Source organism: Pelmatolapia mariae, linkage group LG4 (assembly GCF_036321145.2).
Source record: "Pelmatolapia mariae isolate MD_Pm_ZW linkage group LG4, Pm_UMD_F_2, whole genome shotgun sequence".
Taxonomy (NCBI): Eukaryota; Metazoa; Chordata; class Actinopteri; order Cichliformes; family Cichlidae; genus Pelmatolapia; species Pelmatolapia mariae.
The window spans coordinates 32,752,662-32,772,717 of record NC_086230.1 but is presented as its reverse complement, the minus strand read 5'-3'; the positions used below and the strand labels follow the sequence as shown (position 1 = coordinate 32,772,717).

General features: G+C 43.9%; 1 protein-coding gene across 10 annotated transcripts in view; it reads right to left on the bottom strand.

Moving 5' to 3' along the window:
• Nucleotides 1-20,056, bottom strand: part of LOC134626544 (RNA binding protein fox-1 homolog 3-like) — a 421,716-nt gene that overhangs the window by 88,259 nt on the left and 313,401 nt on the right. For 2 of the 10 annotated variants that reach the window (XM_063472458.1, XM_063472461.1), the window contains exon 1: nucleotides 9,491-9,835. The exons of the other annotated variants lie outside the window; for them this stretch is intronic. In XM_063472458.1, coding sequence (XP_063328528.1) covers nucleotides 9,491-9,616 — 126 coding nt within the window. In that variant the 5' untranslated portion in view covers nucleotides 9,617-9,835. Of the gene's footprint in view, nucleotides 1-9,490; nucleotides 9,836-20,056 lie in introns of those variants that run through there. 10 annotated transcript variants of the gene reach the window in all.

Genomic DNA, 20,056 nt, shown 5'->3' with positions numbered 1-20,056 from the left:
AAGAAATAAGAAAATGAAATAATTTGAGGCAGCTATTTATATGCAAAGTATAAAATATACCAAGTAAAAGTGTCTTGGGTTTAACATCAATTTTAAACTTTTTCATTTCATCATTAAGTTAGTCTGGATGCATGTTTCTCTCACAGGTGTCAACACGCTTGCTGTCGTGCACGGACCTGGGGTTAGCCGTGCTGCTTTGTCATTCCTAGACCAAAGAAACCCCTCGTCTTTTACACAGCAGCACAGAAGATCGATACTGGGGGACGTGCCCCGCTAAAAGGGGTCTAGCGATGCTGATGACTTCTCCTGTAACGCAATAATACAGAATCTACTTTTACTTGGGCTGCTCAAAATACTGAAAAAAGAAAGATTATAAATGTTATAAGCAATCAGTCTTTGCCAAAAGAAAATCTGGTTAATACAATGAGTCTGCTGTCCACATTTTTCTTTCATGTCTTTTGTATAAATTGGTTCCATTAGTAATTGTTCCCTATGCAGCAGCAGGAAAAAGATAATATTCACCTTCCTTTTATTGACTTGCAAAGAAATTTCTCAAAAGTTGGACAAAGAAATAAAAAAAGAAGCTGTTTTAATAAAAATCCCATGTTTGAAAAATTTTCTTTTATGTAGTTTGAAAATATTTTTTGCTTAATATGGTCTGCGGCGAATGCAAATTACTGGCCAGAGGAATTAGACGAAGAGGTTGAAGTGCACAGTTGGCATACAAAGCAAAGGTCTTTAATGGAGCCGACCGATCCACTGAGTCTAGATTTTTGGTGCCAAAGCTGGTAACAAATATTAGAGTGTGAAAAACTAAAAATCAATATACTGGTCAGCTGCGATGACAAGCAGGCTTCAAAATGATGGACGGGGAAATAAGAAGAAGAAATATGGAAAACATATCAGAAAATGCCTTTTTGTGACATGTGCGTTTCAATGACGTCATAAAGTATTATTTGGAGTTCAAACTTTGAACAAAAAAAGCCACATCGGAGTGTGAAGCCAAATCAAAATAACAGCTGATCAGCTAATTGGTTCATGCCTGAATGAAGGTTGTCTGTAAGTCCAAACTACCAAATGTGACTATATGTGCAAACTTATCAGCTAGTAATTAAAAGTTAACCAGACTCATCGTATCTATGTCTGAATGGTACAGATTTATATTTGCTTAGATGGACAGTGTCAGATATTATATCAGAGACAGGACAGGACACAGCGACCGCTCACTCAGCTGAGGTTTTTCAATTCCTTCTAATATTTCTTACAAACAAAAGAAGCAAACTGCTGTTATTTCCAGAGCCTCGTAGCACCGCGTCTAAAGTATCTGCATTACATCCAAAAACAACCAACTAAGCAACAAACTGTTATACAGACAACACGCGCACTGATCCTGATGTAGCTGCGATAGGCCCACACGTGCACGTCAGTCAGCCTCGAGTCTTTAACACTGAAGCCCAGGTGGTTTCCATTCCTAGCCAGCAGGGACGGATATCGGAGACAAACATTAAATTTGTCAGCTATTGTTCTGCGATGTGTTAAATCTGCAGCGTAAAACGATCCCTTCAGGCGGTGAAAGTAATTACACAAACACTGTCGACCCCCTTCTAAGTTTTACCTCCATAGGTATCATGGCTGCTTTATGTAAAACGATGCAGGTACGCACCGATGCCGCCATTTAAGCGTGCTTTAAATCTACCAAATCCAGCAAAACAGAGCTTCACCCGCCTCTAACGTATATAATGTTCCGTGCACGAGCTTCAAACACATTAACACTGTGACATTTCTCCTTGGAAAACCCAGGATTTCTGCTGTTGCATTTACAGAGACGGCAAAATATCACTAAAAGTAAGAGAGATGGAAAAAAACGACATTTTTCTCAGTGTAATTTACTTGAACTGACCCATTAGGCCAAAACACAGTCAACCTGACACCGACCCTCACCATCACCGCTAATGCAGCACCCGCCCGGCAGCTCCAGCAGCAGCGGCCGACATAGACACTTTCACGCTGCTTGTGCCACAAACACACACGAGAACATTCCTTCATTAAAGTGGCCGCGCTCGCCTCCGTCTCTGCACAACAACACCGCTCGCTCGCAAACACACACTGCAAGGTGGATGCGCGCGCGCCCGTGAAGGCTGTAATCTGTAATTTGTAAGTTCCATTTGTTTTTAACACACACCAAAGCAGTGGTCCTGTGGGACCTAATAAAACCTCATAAGCACATGGAGAGGAAGCCCGAGGCGCTGCTCTTTCCCACAGATCTCACCTTGATAGATGATTTTAGAAAAACACAGAGGCGTGCTCCACTAACAAAGTGCTGCGAGAAAAAGCAGTGATATTTAGACTCTCCATCTAAGGAGAGGAAAAGCGAGGAGGAGGAAGAGGAGGAGGAGGGAGGGCGGCTCTGATTTGAGGTAAATTACATGAGCTTCTCTCCTTTCTTACCGATTACCCAAAGCAGAAGCAGAGTAATCAGCGAGATACCTGTTTGGCTGCCTGCGAGGAAAGAGGCAAAACAACGTTTTTTTCTCTCCTACTGCTCACGCAGTGCAGAGCTGAGATTAACTAAAGCAAAGGTCCCATTTTTTATTTTAAAGTCCATCCCACAGTCGTTCGTATCGCAGTGGTAAAAAGGAGTAGCTGGTGGAGGAACCCCGGCCATTACTTTATATTACTTCAGGTCTCTAAAAACGAACGTGCCATAACCGGCAATTTCAGATGTCCAGCTCTGCATCCCAGAAATAATAATAATAATAATAATAATGATAATAAAAGGGCTCATTTAATTTGGGGAAACAAAAACAATTACGAGCCTGCCTGAGCGGAGGTCAGCTCCCCTCTGCGGCATCTTGGTTTCATTTTAGAATACCTGTAGACTTTTTCAAGGAGAACTTGAAATCAATTTCAAGGCCCATTTAATTTTATACACGCGTACATGCTGACCCACAACAGCATAGTTCAAATATTGATCTTCTTTAGCGGGTGACCCAGGGTGCCTCTTAGTAGTCAAAAACAGCAGCACAAGTGCATCCTTTAAAATTGAAACGCTGAGACCGGGAGGAGGCGGCGAGGGGAGAGAAACTTCTTTCTGACGTGAGGAATCATTTCCCCAAACTTGGCTCCCATGCATCGTGCTCGCTGCTTCGACGAAGACGGATAATGACCTTTTGAAAAACAAAATTTGAGTGTTTGTCTGGAGATCTATTTGTCAGCGTGCCTTCTGGCGGTGGCGAAAACACGCTTGCAGGAGCACAAGGAGAACTGTAATAATGCTTTGCTGTTCACCACTGCCATTAAGCTGCTGGTGATAAAAAGGTGCAGTGCTTTTAATGGCTTGTGATGGCTTTTTTTTTTTTTTTTTCTTTCCGCTTTCACTCGTACGGCCACTCTGTTAACTCAGCACACAGGGTAATACGTCTCATTTGAGAGGATCCCGCCGCGAGGAGAATGCTTGAAGGACAGTGTGAGAGTGACACCACATTATAAACATAATAATCACAGCTGGCTAAGATACTGCAGTAAAGAAATAATTGGACTCAAGCTGGTCTGGCTGCTTAAGCATTTTAGCGTGCCATTTGTAGAAATAGAAAAACCTCAGGTCAGGTTTTATTCTCAGGGATAAAAAAAGAGGCTGCAAACAGTTTCTACTGCGAGGTTATCCCCCTGTCTTTTATGCTGCTCTGACTGTATGAGCTGGTGTGTGTGTGTGTGTGTGAGAGAGAGTGATGTAGTTAGAGCTCCTGCAGTGTAAAGACAGGGAGGCGTCGTGTTGTGCGTCTTGTCTTTCTCCCTCTCGGCGTCTCCTCCACCTGCTCAGGCTCGCTTTGGCCTGAAGGAGCACTCGGGAGAACCGAGAGGCTGAGATTCCTGCGCTGTATTAAGTGGCCTGGGTGGGAAATACCGCAGTAGAGCAGCAGAGCAACCGGCAGCCTTTATTCTAACCTCTGTGTCTTTCTATCGTATCAAGAATCAAGAGAAAATCTCAGAGTTTAGACAACATCGAAAGGGCGGTGAGTTTTTCCACGTTGGATTAGCAGGTAGCACAGAAAACACCACCTGTGGTGTCATATTTCCTCATTTCTGTGCATTGCACACCAGTAAATGTTTAGCACAGATGTTAATTAAAAGCTTCATTAGATATTTGCCTCCGTCTAAAAAAAAAAAAGGAAAAAAAGCGACGGCTAATTATTGCGAGGTGAGGACATTTGCGACTGCAGCTTTGTTTTCCAGAAGTTGAGTATATTAGCATGAGCAGCACCGTGAATGCTAATTTACTGACACTACAGGTCCAGAGCACTCCAAGCTAACGCTCACCATTAATGACTGGGAGATATTTAGCATTATTGGCAAAATGTAAATACACATTTATCGATGCGCTGCACGGCCCCGTGCATGCAGAGCCCTGCACCATCCACCTACAGATGACAACAGTTCCTCACGGGGAGACAAATAAATAGAGATATGTCAGCTCAAATATGTAAGTTCGCATTAAAAATACAGTCAGACCCCCAGTGGAGAAGTCTTTGTTGGTGAGTAAACCTATTGCACTGTTTGTGCCATTCTTCTATACAGGGAACAAATTTAATTTTGTTCCATTTACAAAGGTCTAGTGGAGTAAGACGGTGGGTAGCCTTAAGAAAAGCACACACACACACACACACACACACACACACACACACAAGTCAGCCTGACTGTGAAGTCTCTGTGAAGAACAAGGCAGCACTCGCTCACACACCAAATGAAATTTCAAAATAAACGACTGAGCTGTGATTTACAATTCTCCTCCGGGGCAGAGAAAAGTGAGAAAACATTTCAATCAGTCCCTCCGCCTTTGTTATGCTGCTATGAATCAGCTGTTTAAGGGACAAAACAGCTGAACAGCGGCGAGAGAAAGACTCTGAATGATTTCACACCAAAACACTGAACATATTGAGAGGTATATTCTAGAGCCCATGAAATTGGGTTTAAAGTTTTTTTGATTTGTGCCTGATTGAATCTGAGTGAATTGTGCTCAGCTAAAACTGACTGAAAAACAACAAAGCTGGCGTCGCCTTGTGATATAATGGAATATTTCAAATACACAGTTTATCTATAGAAACACAACAAATGAGAATCAGATAGCCGGTGAAAGCAGATCCCTAATCACAACATCTGGGTTTGGCTTGCAGGTGTTTTTTGTGCTTTTCTTCTTGTTAACAATTTTCCTAAAAGATTAAAACCGACGATGCGTTCGTCCATCTTTCTAGGCTTTTACACGAGATGAGTTGGGTCACAGCGATTCTGAAGGTGGCCATCTTTCAACAAATTAGTCCGGGGGCCATTTTCAGTGGGGTTATGGGAGCAAAGGGGAAAACACAAACAAAAAGCTAGATTAATAATAAGGAATATCATATGTTGTGTTGGATACATTTTTAGTTTTATGGACAATAAGACAAAAAATATGATTCGCTGGCATTAAGAGTCGAAGCAGGAGAAGAACCGCAGAGCCACGGCTGTTGTGTTTTAACCCCTATTTCCCCCAAGATGTCGTGGGGGAGGTGCCAGGCCCGCCAAGTCCCATTGGCCTTGACTCACTTCTCAGACTCGTCTCCAATGTTCCCACACGGGCCTAACGAGAGCCCACGTAGAGACAAAAACCTATTAGTCCTCCCCAGTTACAGACAGCATCTCCATTTACAGCTGTCAATAGTACAGCTTGGCCTACAATAATTATCCCCCAGGAAGGAGCCGTCTCTGCACGGTGCGCATTAGCCCGTCCCCGAGAGACCACCAACCTGAATCCTTCGATATCTAAAGTCCCCCTGAATAGTGGCGCTTTGGGAGGCAGGATCAAGGCCCGAACTGAGGGGGGAAGTGTGTCACGAGTATTCCCACTACTCTCCTCTCTGCATTCCTCGCCTTTAACCAGATTTATCAGTGTGTGAGTGTGTGTGTGAGAGCAGGGAGAGAGTCGGTACCAGTGCAGGCGTAAAAAGAGATCAGCGTGAGTAGGAAGAGGAGAGGAGGAGGAGGAGGAGGCCGCTGAAACCAGAGAGCCCGGGCAATTCCTCGCAGGATCCACCGACATGAAAGGATCGCCTCTTCGAGGTGACCTAACCGTTTAGAGCGATACCAAAGCCGTGTACAGTTAAGGGGGAAATTCAAAACACCCGGCCCGAAGAAGCCACAAAAAAGAAATCAATAGATGCAACAATAACAATAGACACCGGCAGAGTGGAATGCCACGATAGAAAATCCAATTACAAATCAAAGGAAGACATTTTTAGAACACGGGAGATCTCGAGATAAGTCTGAGGCAAAGACGGGAGAGAGATGTGACATCAAGACAATAACAACGGCTGCTTTTTTCCTCTTTAGACATAAGTGACGCCGAGCTTCCCGCCCAACAGCACCGTCTTAGATAATAGAGTTACATTTACGAGCGTCGCCATATGCCCACCCAGCGCCTGGTAAATAGAAAATCCATGAGATGCCATGTTTTTATGACTCTGAAGACAGCTACTAACTACCACCAGCAAACCTGAGCTACCCCCGTTAGCTTCAGCTTGTACCATAAATATATTTATACTTTAATACGGGCCTACAGCGGTGAGCACTGCATCCCATAAAAGTCTCACCACACTGTAATTCATAACTCCTTCAATATCCAGCGCCATAACTCAAGAAACGAGCCCCTACAATACAAATTGAGGGTAGAGGAAAAGTGACATCATCCTGCGGAAGGATGAAGCCGGCACCCCGTGTGGCGGAGAAACTCTCCCCATGTCGCGGAGGAGGAAAGGCCCTTCAGCGGTGGTGTGATACTGCCACTTTTTGTGCGCGCGCGTGTGTAATCAGAAGCCCACAGTTCTCCCACCACACCGCAGGGAGTCTCTCCTTGTGTTAATGAAAACAAACATTTAGCCGGGATTTATATGCACCGCAGCCGACTACAAAGAGCATCAAAGCAAGCTGCCTGAGAACACACACCCAAACACTGCTGCACACAAATAAAGGCAAGGTATGCTTTGCTAATCTTTTATGTAATAAACTCCTGTCTTCCTGTGATATCATGCAGCACCATGTTCACACATAATAAGCAAAGCTGTTCGGAGCCCAACTTAATACAGTGTCTTATTTGAAATGCAAACAAACTGTGAGGCAGAGGCTATCACCTCAATCTATTCCCCTTCTGTTCGCTGGCTGTCATCTTACACGAGCCGATGCTGCAGCTCTGCACTGTGGCGAAGGGGAGGAAGCGGGAGAGTGTCGGTGGTGGGGGGGAGGAGGAGGAGAGGGGAAAGGCGGGGGAACACAGGCGGCATGCTACGAAGGATGGGTGATGTGGGGGAGAGACGCTGGCCACAGTGTGACTCAGAGGGTTGCTTCCTCTCACAGCGCTGCAGGGCGAGGATTTACCGCAAAGAAGAAGAAAAAAAAAGAAGAAATAAACAGAAAAGAAAAAAGGAACAAAAGCTGCTGATACATTAAAGGGATTTGAAACAAAAAGGGGGATGTTTCATGAAAATAGCACACAGGAAGTTTCAATTTCAGCTCTGACTTGGACTTTAAAGGAATCCACTGTGGACCAAAACACACACGCGCACACACGCACTCGAGAGGCTCGGTGCTCATCCTGAGGATTTGGAGGTAACAGGATGTAGTGGAAGGTAAATGCACCTAAACTCGCTCGTCTTACATCGTGTTTGCTTGTGGAAAGGCGCTCAGAACGATCCACGTGACCAATCAAGACATTTAAGGTTGTGGTCATCAAAGCGTTTTTGTCCCCAACGATGGCTCAAATTTGCAATAAGCGATAACGAACATTTAACCATTATTCGAGTTTTGGAGGCAGCTTTGGCTTCCTCCACAGTTTGCGTGTGCTGATGACACCTGGCTGTCCACATGCCCTGCACCCCCAATACTCCCCCCCCCCCCTCCCTCCCAATCACAGCCCGGCTGGTGGGGTGTGCCCACTCTGGACAGATGTGTGGGAGGTGGTGAGGGCCATTACCGTGATGGCGTTGGGGAGAAAGTGGGAGGAATACGTCTCAAAACGGGAGATTGAAAGCAGGATTTTCCGGCGCCGTTATTTCCCCTCAATCACTGCAGTAACACACTCTGTTTACAGCAACACATGGTGCCGGTAGTAAAAACTGAATTGGACGCTCGACACCAACCCCCCCCACTCACCCATCATCCCACCACTAACGGCGCTCCCGCCCCCAACTCGCTGAATTAAAACATGTGAATTATTCAGCAGATAGACAGGCGCACGGGCTCTTAAGAGTCACCTTGTTGTTGATTTTTTCACCTCCCTTCAGAAGATTGCAGTCTTCAGGTTTCACAAAACAAGGGGATCAGTGACAGAATCAATTTCCAAAGGAGGATGGCAAACACACTCGCGCACACACACAAAAAGGGAAAATCAATGTTAATTTGCTGAGAGATATAATTATTCAAAGTGTTGCCACTATGAGAAAAATTAAGGGGTGAGGAATGAGGGGCTTGCTTTGTTAAATTTAAACAAATCTCACGGTGACAGCAGTTTTAGTTTAAACCTTAATGTGTGTGTTTTAAACAAATAGAGATTTTTCTGTTGCCCGTAACCCCATGAAATCAAAGGGATTATACGGCAAGGATAGTCCAAAAAAGGAGATGACCAAGAAATGTAGACTTTTTCTTTTTCTTTTTGAAGCTCATAACAAAAATAAACTGCACACATTGTAATAATAATTCAAATAGGAGCGATCTCATGTCATCACTGCTTTGTTCGTTACTCCTGCAAGCCCTCGAAGCTCCAACTTCCTAAATTTTGGGTTAAAATTGAAATTCGTGTCTTAAAGATTCATGTGGAATGTGATTTTAGCAAACACAGGGATCAGACTAGGCAACACATGCACAACTACCACATGTAGATAAATGAGGAGTGTGTTTTGCAGTCAGCTACAGAAAAAGTTGGCATCTACTTGCATAAAAAATTTGAGATAAAGAAGCAATTTTTAAAAGGAATTTTTCCATTTAAAAACACAACTAACTGTAAAATTGCCTCATCTTTGCAGCAGAGAAGTGACAGAGCACAACAGACTGACCGAGAAAACATTTCCAAGCACAATGAGTCATGAAGCGACTGTTGTACACAAACACTGCGTGCGCCCACGTCACAGCGATCGCTAATTCACTGCTTTAATTTCACTCAAAAAAGGGAGGCACTCGAGAGAGAAGAGGAAGACGGGAGGCGATGAAGAGCGGGACGGTTCAGAGGGTAGAATTAAAGGAGGTGATCCCCGCTCCACCTCCGCCTCCTGCCCCCCTTTTTCTACTCCTCAAAGGCAGGCTGAGGGTCAAGGGTTAGGCGGGTGAAAGTACTCTGAGTAACAGCACAAAGCGAGTGCGATGCCGTCACGTGCTGCCGAGGAGCGCACGGAGAGACGGAAAGGGATGCAGAGCGAGGGAGAGGAGAGGAGAGAGAGCGAGGGACGACAAAGCGAGCATCATTCAGTCTTACCTCGGGCAGGTAGAGGAAGGCAGGGGGACACTGGAGCGAGTGAGGTAGCATCCCGGAGCCGGAGAGCAGGAGGCAGCCGGAGTTGGCCATGGAGCTCAGCGTGGGGTGACGGGACGCTTTGCGCATTTAGCAGGGAGATCCTTTTGCTCTACTCTCTTCTTCTCTCTCTCTCTTTCTCTGGCTCGCTCGCTCCCACTCACTTACTCACTCTCTCTCTCTCTCTCCCTCCTCGGATCAGTTCCCTTCCTCTGCCTCCTCTTGCCTTTTAAATTTCCCTTTTGCTGGCTTTTGTGTCGCTATTGAAGATGTAGCAGGGAGGCGAGCGGTGCGCAGACAATGTGCATGTTCCACGTTTATCACTATTGCACTCTCTCCCTCTCACGCTCGCTCTCTCTCTCTCGGTCTCTGCCGATCTCTCTCTCTCCCCTTTTCTCTCGCTCACTATCCCTGGCGCGACTCTGTTTACTTTGTGTGCGATAAAAGCCAACATAAGCATTCAGACACAGAAGGGGAGGTTCTGTGCAAGCTCGGGAGGAGGAGGAGGGGTTGAAGAGCCGACAGGGGGTTGGGTAGGTTAGGGTGGGGGTATGAAAGAGGTGCTGGTAGAATGAAAGGGGGGGGGGGACTGATGAAGTCCCTGGTGGATTCATACATCAAACGGGCTGGCTGAATAGCAGAGGGGATGTGAATGACATTAGAACAGCTGATCCTGGGCATTAGCACCTCGTGGGACACTGCATGCTGCCTTTTAATTGCGGCCCCCCCATCCCGCAAAAGCACACATAAACACACACCCCCCTCGGTGGTCGGGCAGCACCTCCCTCTCCTCCGCCTGTGCTTGCGTGCGTGCGCGCTCAAGGACATAAACCGTACGGCACGTATAGCAGATCTATCCGTGAAGCCAGGGGAAAGTGCATTAACACAAAAACAGGCTGTGATTAGGCCCAGTCGTGACATCCCTCTTCATCTACTCAGCTGTAAACATGCATTCAGCCAAGCATGTACTGTAGAGCACGCTAAACTGTACAAGAAAAACAACTTCGAGCTTCCTTTTAATGTATTTTTCTGATTAATTCTGTTTGATACTGCTTTAAAAGAAGCAGACAAAGGGAATGCACAAGATGTATTCATTACATCACGGGCACCAGTTGGGTATGGAGATCGAAGTCAGAGGGGGGAAAAGCAAGAAATCCAGCTTGAATGTTATCCAACGCAGCCCTGGATTCAGACCCTTGATGTTTCAGCAGAGAAAGGCAGAACTCGGGTCATCGACTGGATATGGCCAAATGTGTTTACTCTCGAGACCGTCATCCAAAACATTTGATATATTCAGAAATTTGTCTAATAATGTTCTCTCTGTGAACTTAAGTTATTCCTGCCATCAATAACATGCAAGGTTAGATTCTTCAAAGGGGTTTTGACCAGTGCACATGCCTAGAACTGATGCTGGTTCTTAATCCCAATACCAAGAATGGGTTTAATGCAATTTCCCTACAAGGATCAATCACGAATAACTTAACTTAGCTAATTCAACTTAACCTTATTCCAAATATTCATGAACCTCTGGAGAAATTGAAGGCATGGATGTAGTATGATCCAGACTGACATTAAACCATTAAACTCTTTACTGGATTTTTGTCTTTTGGGTTCTTGTTGAGATCGACTGTTATGCTCATAGCTTTGGTTTTTCAACAAAAGACAATAGGAGTTCCTTAGACATGGATAACATGAGGGAAGCTGCCTTCATGTGAAGGCCCGGAACTGTATTGGAAAAAGGTGACGAGCACGGATCAGGCTTAAGGCTGTCAATGCTGAAAATCAATGATTCGAAGCATCAATTGATCCGACTCTAATTCTATGAGTTGAGCATTCGTTTATCCACAAGACAGAACGTTCTGTGCTCGTGGTTGACTAATGAGAAGCTGAATCTGAGGTGCAGTGATTCTCTTCATTTAGAAGTACCGGCTAAAGCTTTGCTTTCAAAGAAGGTGGCCTTGTGGATCATTTGTGTGTAGCGCAGGTCCGGTGTAGCAGAAAGTGAGTGAGGGTGTAAGATGTAACATTACCAGCACTTAGCTGCAGCGTTGTGAAGTGCATGCTAATAGAGGTGATTAAGTGATTGTAATCAGCTGCAAAGTGTTTAGAGATGCCTGAGTTTCAGTGTAACAGTTATCCGATTGTTGTGTAGCGTGTTGGGTGCCCTATAAGAAAGGAAATAAAGGTCCAGTTCATGTAGCACTGTGGCACTTTCTCTTCCTGCCTCGTCTTCATCGCAGCAGAGTCGGTCCGAACAGTAAAGGTTACCAGTTAACGAGACAGGCTAGAGCAAAGTAACAGCAGCGTTTTGAACTTTCAAAGAACTTTTAAAAAGTTAATGCAAACTGTCTGAGCAAACGCTAAAACACGTCATTGTACGAACAAAGACTTGAAAATGGAAATCATAGAAGGCGATTCAATCAGTAGATATATTTATAAGAAATGTCTAGATTTTTTTCAGTGTCAACATGGGGGGGGGGGGGTGTCATTGAAACAGCTACCCGCTGCACCCGTGGTGTCACTGCTTCACTCGACTAACATGAAGGTAGAGAAAACCCAACATGACCAAAAGAACTGTAAATATAATACCAACATACAACAACGTATTATGAAACGTGGATAAAATTAAACTAACGTCTGTATCGCTCGGTACCACAAACCCAGAACCCTTCACAGCAATTTCACAAACCCTACGCAACAACAGACGGCTATTTTTATATTATTCTTTTTAAAACAATAAGACTGCTTACCATTATCTGAGTAAATGTTTCTTTATTTTGTCCAATAAGTAAATAAAGGAACTAATTTTCTATTTTTTCTCAACAGACAAATTAGTGAGTCTGGAGCAGACCTAGCTAGAACATGTGTGCCTCTTTCTACTAAAGTTTCACACAGTTATTGAGTTGTATCGTTATAATCAGCATGTATTTTTGTTTATGCCCATTTCATGCTAAGAAACAGCTCTGCTTGCTTAATGCTCTGATCTACACAATGCATATGCAGATCTACAAAGTTCTGCTATTCCCATTTTTCTGCACGTACATTACCTGATGTGTCACCTTCTAGGTTTGGTGTTGTGGCCGTAATGACAGTAATAATTGGGTCCTGCTGTGGGAGACACAACACGGCGGCAGAGGAGAATTAACTCTCTCTGGGACACTCCCTCTGCAGATTAAATAATTCCAAGCAGCCACAGGGGGATAGTTGACCTGTAATTACATATTCGGTCGTGTATTTCGCTAACTTCAAAGAGAAAAACGAAATAATAGAAAAATCATTAAATGAAATAAGCACTCACCTTTATTGGTAGTCATCTTCATTACCAATATACACGCTTTGTCTGTATAATTGGCCTGACTGTTTGATGCAAAGACCGGTCCTCGCTGATATCTGGGCGTGCTTTAGGATTAACAGTTTGGCATCGCCTGCTAAAGATGGGGATCCATCTCCCCGTCCCTCCGCTATGTGTTTTCCATCTCTTGCTTTTTGGCTCCTTTTTTTGTCTTTCTTTTTTCTGTATCTGTCTGTCTCACCCAGTTAATAATTCAAATGAGCACTGCCAGATCACTCCCTTCAAAGGGAGTTTCTGGAATGTTCTCAACGGTGCCTTTTCTTTATGTCATGTGAAATCAAAGCCCTCAAACGCAGCAGAGATATCCTCAGTTAACTCCACACACTGCTGCTCTGCCAATTAAAGAAAGATCAACAACTGCAGCGAACGGCTCATAGTTGATCACAAAAAGAAAAAAAAAAGTGATCTTAATCATCATCATCAGTTTTGTCACCATCACCCTTTGTCTTCCTCCATTTCTTCCTTCAAGTGCAATCACCACATTGCTGTGGCAGGCCCGTAATAATCAGCGTAATGATTATTACCACAATCACCATCATCATCACTGTCACCGTCGCCTCTGTCACGTCTTTGCCCGCCTCTGTTACCGTCCTGTTAAAGACCACGATTTACCCTCTGAGTCCGGACTTGTGTTTGATTGTCATTAAGTCAGCAGGCGCGCGGGTTTTTGCAGGTGTGTGCACATTTCTGTCGAGTCTCCGCTCTGAGATTGGGCTCGTTTCGGGCAATACAAGCTTTAAAATGTGTGTTCAATCTCCTTCAAAAGCATCTCCTCTGTCTTTGTATATGAGCCCGTGTTTGTCTTTTGAGCCGGCGCTACGTTAATGTGCTCCTCCAAGAAAGGTTGAAAGCAGCAGTTCTTGCAGTAAAAAGCCATCACGTGCACTGGGAGCACACTCAGCAATAATCAAAGGCAATACAAGCGGCGACTAATGGGGCCCAAACGATTGGCGGCGCACTCCAGTTCGCCGCTGTTTATCGTATGACCGCTGATCAATAGAGCACACTCACACTAATCATCATAAGAGATGACTGTTTATTTCCCTTAACTCCATCACTCTGACAGTGGGGGAAGACACATACTTCACTGACCAGTATCAATAAGTATAAAATACTGCATTAAGGTATTCAAAAATATCTGCAACTTTATACTTTACTTTGCATTTTTAATTTATATTCAAACATATTTTATAAAGCAAAGCCGGAAGTAATTGTATATTTGTCGAGTCACTGTAACGTATAAATCGTTGGTGTGTAATGACTCTTCCAATTCAGGGTTTGGCTGAAACCATCACTTAATCATGATTAGATCATGAAGAAAAAGTAAACTCGTTCAATCGTTCATTCATGAATGAATCCGGGATCTTAATTACTAAAGCTATCGTCACTCGAGCGTGATAGATACACCGACAGATAGAATGTGTAATGATAGAAAGCAGATAGATAGTATTAGGTAATGAGTTTTACCTAATACTTTTTAGTGTATAAAAATACAAGTAGTACTGAAAACATTCAAATTTAATGATGCATTCATTTAAAAAAAGAACAAAAAAACATGATGAACAGGCTGAGATGTTTTAGGAAAAATATGTGGAATTTTGACGTGTCGATTTTTCAAATTTCTGTTTTCCTACATTAACTCAGTCGACTGCCGCTGCATGTGCACAGAGCTAAACAACAACAGCATTTTACTTCTTTATGATCCAAACAACTTGCCTTTAAAGAGCCTGCTATGTAGCAACGTTGGCACCACTATCACAGGAATACCGGTGAATGTTAATTAATGACTTGTCTGAAATTTTAACACTTTGCAGATTTTTGGGCCAAATGTTTTACAGCCTTTTTTTTTTTATATAGCCGTGCATCGCCACATATAAAATATTTTCCTTATGAAATCCTAATATGCAAAGAAAACAATTTTAGTTCTTATATTTTGTAGGTAATATTCACTGAAACATCACAACGAAAAAAAAGAATCAGTTCAATTAAAAAGGTACGGTTCCAAACAATTCATCTTTTTTTCTCATTTCTTAGTAGCTGAATATTTTATATATTTTTTCATTTTAGCTGAAATGTTGGTTATGCATATAAAGCTGTGGGTGTGTGTCTGCTCTCAAATGCACCATTTGCCAAGTATCTCTAGACTGCAGAGCAGCTGAATAGATGTACTTTGCTACTGCACCCTGCACTTCACTATGGACACAGCTCCCCCATCAGGACGACCACCAGAGTCTGAACAAAACACAAACATGTCAGAGTGAGCATTATGCAATATTATTGAGCGAGCCAGCCATTCTAAATGCATATGAAAATAAATACAGGGATGTGTCATATTCTCCGGGGGAGCGCTCCACCCTGCCGGACACGCAGCCAAGACCTCTGGAGGCGCACTCTGAGGAAAACAAAGCAGCAGTGTTTGGTGCTGGTGGATTTTGTTAAGAAGCAGTGAGGCCTTTGGAGGGGCACCGTTGAAGTGCCCCTCTGACAGGCTTCCTCATTATCTGGCATCTCCAGAGTGCCAGCCAACCCCGCTGTAGAAGAGGGGGCATGAGGACACCTCGATCAGCCTGCCTCGAGGGTACCCAGAGAGGGGAGGGTTGTGCTCTTGCTAAAGGTCCGCTGATTATATCTCAGGCCCAGAGCTTCAGGGATCCCCACTAATTAAAGGTTGTGTCATATCTGTTAGAGATAACAAACCTATGTAGCTCGTCTTTTTTTTTTTTTTTTTAATTCCTCCGCTCCCATATCTGCACTTTACAGCATCACGTCAAGTTGCAGCCTCGGTCTGCATTCAAGGCTGACCAGCTTTCTGCACCGAGAGGAAAGGGTTTCTGTTTAACCTGCCCTCACCCATCTCAGTGTGCCAGCGGTGTTGCGGAGGCATCAGGGATCCTTTGTCTGGAGGCATAATTAAAGCTCTCGTTCATTATTTCTTCACTTTGAGCGCAGATCTGAGTAATTAGGAGGCAGTGCCACGGGGAGGCTGGAACTTTCATGGAAGCAAAGAAAAACACGCACACAATTACACATGTCTGCACACATTAAATCGAGAAGAAAGTGAAGCCTGTACACACAGACCCAAAAAAGCTTCTGCTCACTCTTAGCACCAAATGAGCTGCATTCGTCTCCCACCTATCTTCGGATGCCGATATTCTGCACCGAGTGAAGTATGCCTTTTCTTCCCTCAGAGCTGTCACGTACTAATGCATTGATTAAAAATTTGATTAAACGGACAGTTAAGGGAGGAACTGGCGGAACGAGCTACGACCTGCGCTTCAATCGGATGCCGGGGTAGGATGTGGGGCCCTGGCTTTTGCTGCATTTGGAGCTGAGGCACTTGCCTCTCTAATGGATTTTGAAACAGAGCTTGGCTTTTATATGGTGTCATTCATCCTCATATGTTTTCGCCTGCCGCGTCTTACAATCACTGCTTCTTTATGGCAAACTAATGCACCCAGTGCTAAGATCAGCAGGTTGGCTCTGGCCATCGCTCACTGAGCTCTGGCCAGATATTAGAGCATTTCGAAAGCTTCTACTGGGGAAGGCAGAGCAAAAGCCGAGGGGTACCGACTCTGCCTCCTCCACTGTCATATATCAACCGTCCACGCCACGCTGTCTACACCAATAACACACATGCACACCGAGCCGCCGCTGCTCCGGCTGCTTTGACAAGGCAGGGAAGGAGAGGGTTGATTGAGCTTTATGGCAGCGGACAGTCAGCATCAATACATTGACCGTTTTACCACCCTCTCACCTAAAAGTCTGGTGTGCTTGCAGCTAAAAGACATCGAGGAGCGCGTGTGCGTGATACTCCTAGGTGGTATGGGTGGAAGACGGGGAAGGGTTTCGTTGAGCCATGGTGGGAGACAATAAACGGGGGCGATGGCTCACGCCCCGTTAGCCCTCTAGGCCGAGTGAGGCTGCGATAGAGAGAGAGCTGACAGGGCAGAGGGACGGCCAAGCATGGAAATCACATCAGATCAATGATGAAAAATTTAGAGGCGGCAAGAGTCGCTCTTGGGGATGATATAACACGGAGCATGTAAGCTTGTGACTACATGGACGTACATGGAGAAACTAATGTCTCAACCAGCAGATATACGAATTCAGACACTTCGTCTTTAAGCGGCTAGAAACGAGTTAAATGAGAAAGGAACCGAACGCAACAGAAACAGAGGGGTATGTTTGTATATGTACACTGTTTAAAATTACAAGACTGTTTCTTGGGCTTTACAATCTGAACAAAATCTGTCATCCTCCATCCTTGAACCCTCAGTTACGTCCCAAAACATCCTTCACCAGGAATAAAAAAGCAGCCGAGAAGCTTACCACCTGCCTACATGACGTGTATATATCAAATATATCACACTGTTAGAAACTATTAGGGCTTCAGTTTCTAGATTTCCAGGGGAAAGAGTCATTATAATTTTATTCAAATAGCACTTTTTCAGACACACGGTTACCGTGCTTCATATTCGGGACAAACTCCACACATTAATAATAAAAAAACATGCATACATATGCATACGTCTCTATAGGGCTGTTCGATATAACGATATATATCGGGTGACGATATGAAAACGTCTATCGTTTCATATCACGCTATCGTTTGTTTCGTGGTGTCGCAAAATAAACTGTTTACGGAAATATTTTTTCATCGTTTTCAAAGTTCTCTCTTTCTCTTATATTTAATATAACCACACTACGGGCGGACAACCGACTGTTTTTATGCGTTGTCTTTAGCAACAACGACGGTAAAACCATCGCGTGGCTCCGCCGTCCGCTTGTTTATTTTCCACATAAACCTTTCAAAATAGAGCTGAAGATCCTGTTGAGATTTTTCAAAATAAACATAATTACGTGAAATAGTATGCAGAGTGTTTACGGACGAGAAGCTAAAAAGAGCCGTCAGGTGCTAAAAAATAAACCTTAGAACACCCCCTGTAATAAATACAAACAAAGAAAATTGCGGCCGTTCTAACTTATGTAACACTCGACTCCGGGTACACGACGCCCAGCTGAAAACACTTCACAGAGTTGCCCGAGATTCACAGAATTTACAGAAAATGTAACATTTTTGTGATACATATCGTTGTCGGGACGATAAATGTCTTATGACATATGTCTTATGATATGAGATTTTGGTCATATCGCACAGCCCTAAGTCCCTACATGCTGTATATACATGATGATCACAAACAAAAAATAGTGTGGCCGCCACTGGATTTATAGTTAAAAGACTCTAATCAGATGATCAGAGAGGAGGACAACCAGAATATGATCCCAGCAGCTCCACTTCATAAACTGAGCCAAGCAAATATGTTGCATGTGATTAACAGAATTTTGAAATCGACGCCAAATCTAACTGGAGGACTTATATAACAGAAACATGAAAGCATCACGTTTTATTAGCTTCAGGTTAGCTTAACTGTCGACGAGGACGAGCCTGTAACGACCTCCTTAATGAAACTGTAGGCAAAACTTGGAGCTAGATGAGGACCTGGTGGCTCACAGAGCACATGACCATTGAAGGGTTATTAGCTGTGATAATTTTAATAACCTTTCTACTGACGTGTCCCTTTGTCCTTATTTATAAATCCCATAACAGCTGGTGTTAGATGATATATATGGTAAACCACAAGATGACACAGAGGTACCCTTCCCTTTGTTAGACCAGCTAATATAAGATTCAGAGAGCTCTTTGAATCCTATATTAGCTGGGATTTAACCGGGCAAGGTGTTTTCATTTGAATACATCTGTTAAAAATGCTTTACAAATGCATGTGCACATAAAAGAGCACTACCCAAAACACAGACACATGCTTGATTTACAGGATTTATAAATATGAAATATGTGTGCTTGTGAGGTATTTAATTATCGAGACGAACCTTTTGATACTTATGGGCTCAGCGCACGTCAGTTTTACAGGATCAGCAAAATAGCACTAATGTTCGATGTGAGCGGTCTTAAATGTGCATTTGTTTTTATATATTTTGTTACTTAAAGATTTCTATAACATGCCAGGTACAATTTCATATTGCAGTGTTATTGAATATACCAATATATAATTTCATTGGGGCTACTTAAACTATCCACACCATCGTGTGTGTGTTTGTTGAAGTGAATTCTGCCATAAAACTTCATTTTGGATAATTCACTTCATTTTTGTAACTCAGACATGCGAGGCTACACAGTACCACGATACTGTAATCACGCCACTGCTAAGTTAGTCAGTTGAATGCTCTCAAATCCAGTCCTCGGGGTTCAGAGCACTGCTGCTCCTCTCTTCCGCCGCCTTGTTAATTGCATTCACCTGTTGTCCGCGGCCTAACCGCAGTTCCACAGACAGAGTGAATACTCCCTCGCAGCAGCGCTTTGCAGTCTGAGGACTGTGTGTGAAAACATGAGACGGTGCACGGTCCCTGTCGAGCACATTCATGGCCAAAATGTTCCAAAATTCAAATCCGTCCAGAGCAATCTTTCTCAGAATCTGCCATCTGAGTGCATTTCAGATTTCACTGACATTCTGTTAAAAAGAAAAAAGGAAAAAGAAGCACCCTTAACCATAATGGCTTCAGCCCCAACGCAAAGTCAATTACATAGATTGGTGCAGTGACATAAAGTGTATTCCATTTGGGAGCAGATTGGTCATGCCCAGTAATGTTCCCTTCCTGCAGGCATACCTTTGACCATTACTCTAAACAGGCATTCGGGGAACCAGAGACCTATTTCGCACAACTGTGAATGCCGGTGTGTCTCCCAGAGGGGTCAGGGGTTCACACTGCAACTACCATGCTCTCATATTTAGCAGCGGCAGGTGAGAAATGGTACATCAATACTGTCAGACGCACTGGGCCAAAGCGGCCTCCTGCGCACACATATCATATTAGAATGGAGCGTAAGAAACCACAGCCGGGCCAGAAGGCGTCAGGAAATGTGTGAACATGCGTGTGTGTAACTGGAAACATCCAAAATGCCCGAAATGTGTTGGATTTTAAAACATTATTGGTGCAGCTACCTCATTTATCGATCCACCTGTCCCTAACCTCAGACCATTTAAAAACCGTCGAACGCGATCGCCGCGGAGATGACTTTGATCATCACATTCAAGCTGTTGGCGTTCGTGTTTTTCCGATCTGAGCAATAAATCACTCCGCTGTTTATTTCGAAAGGATAA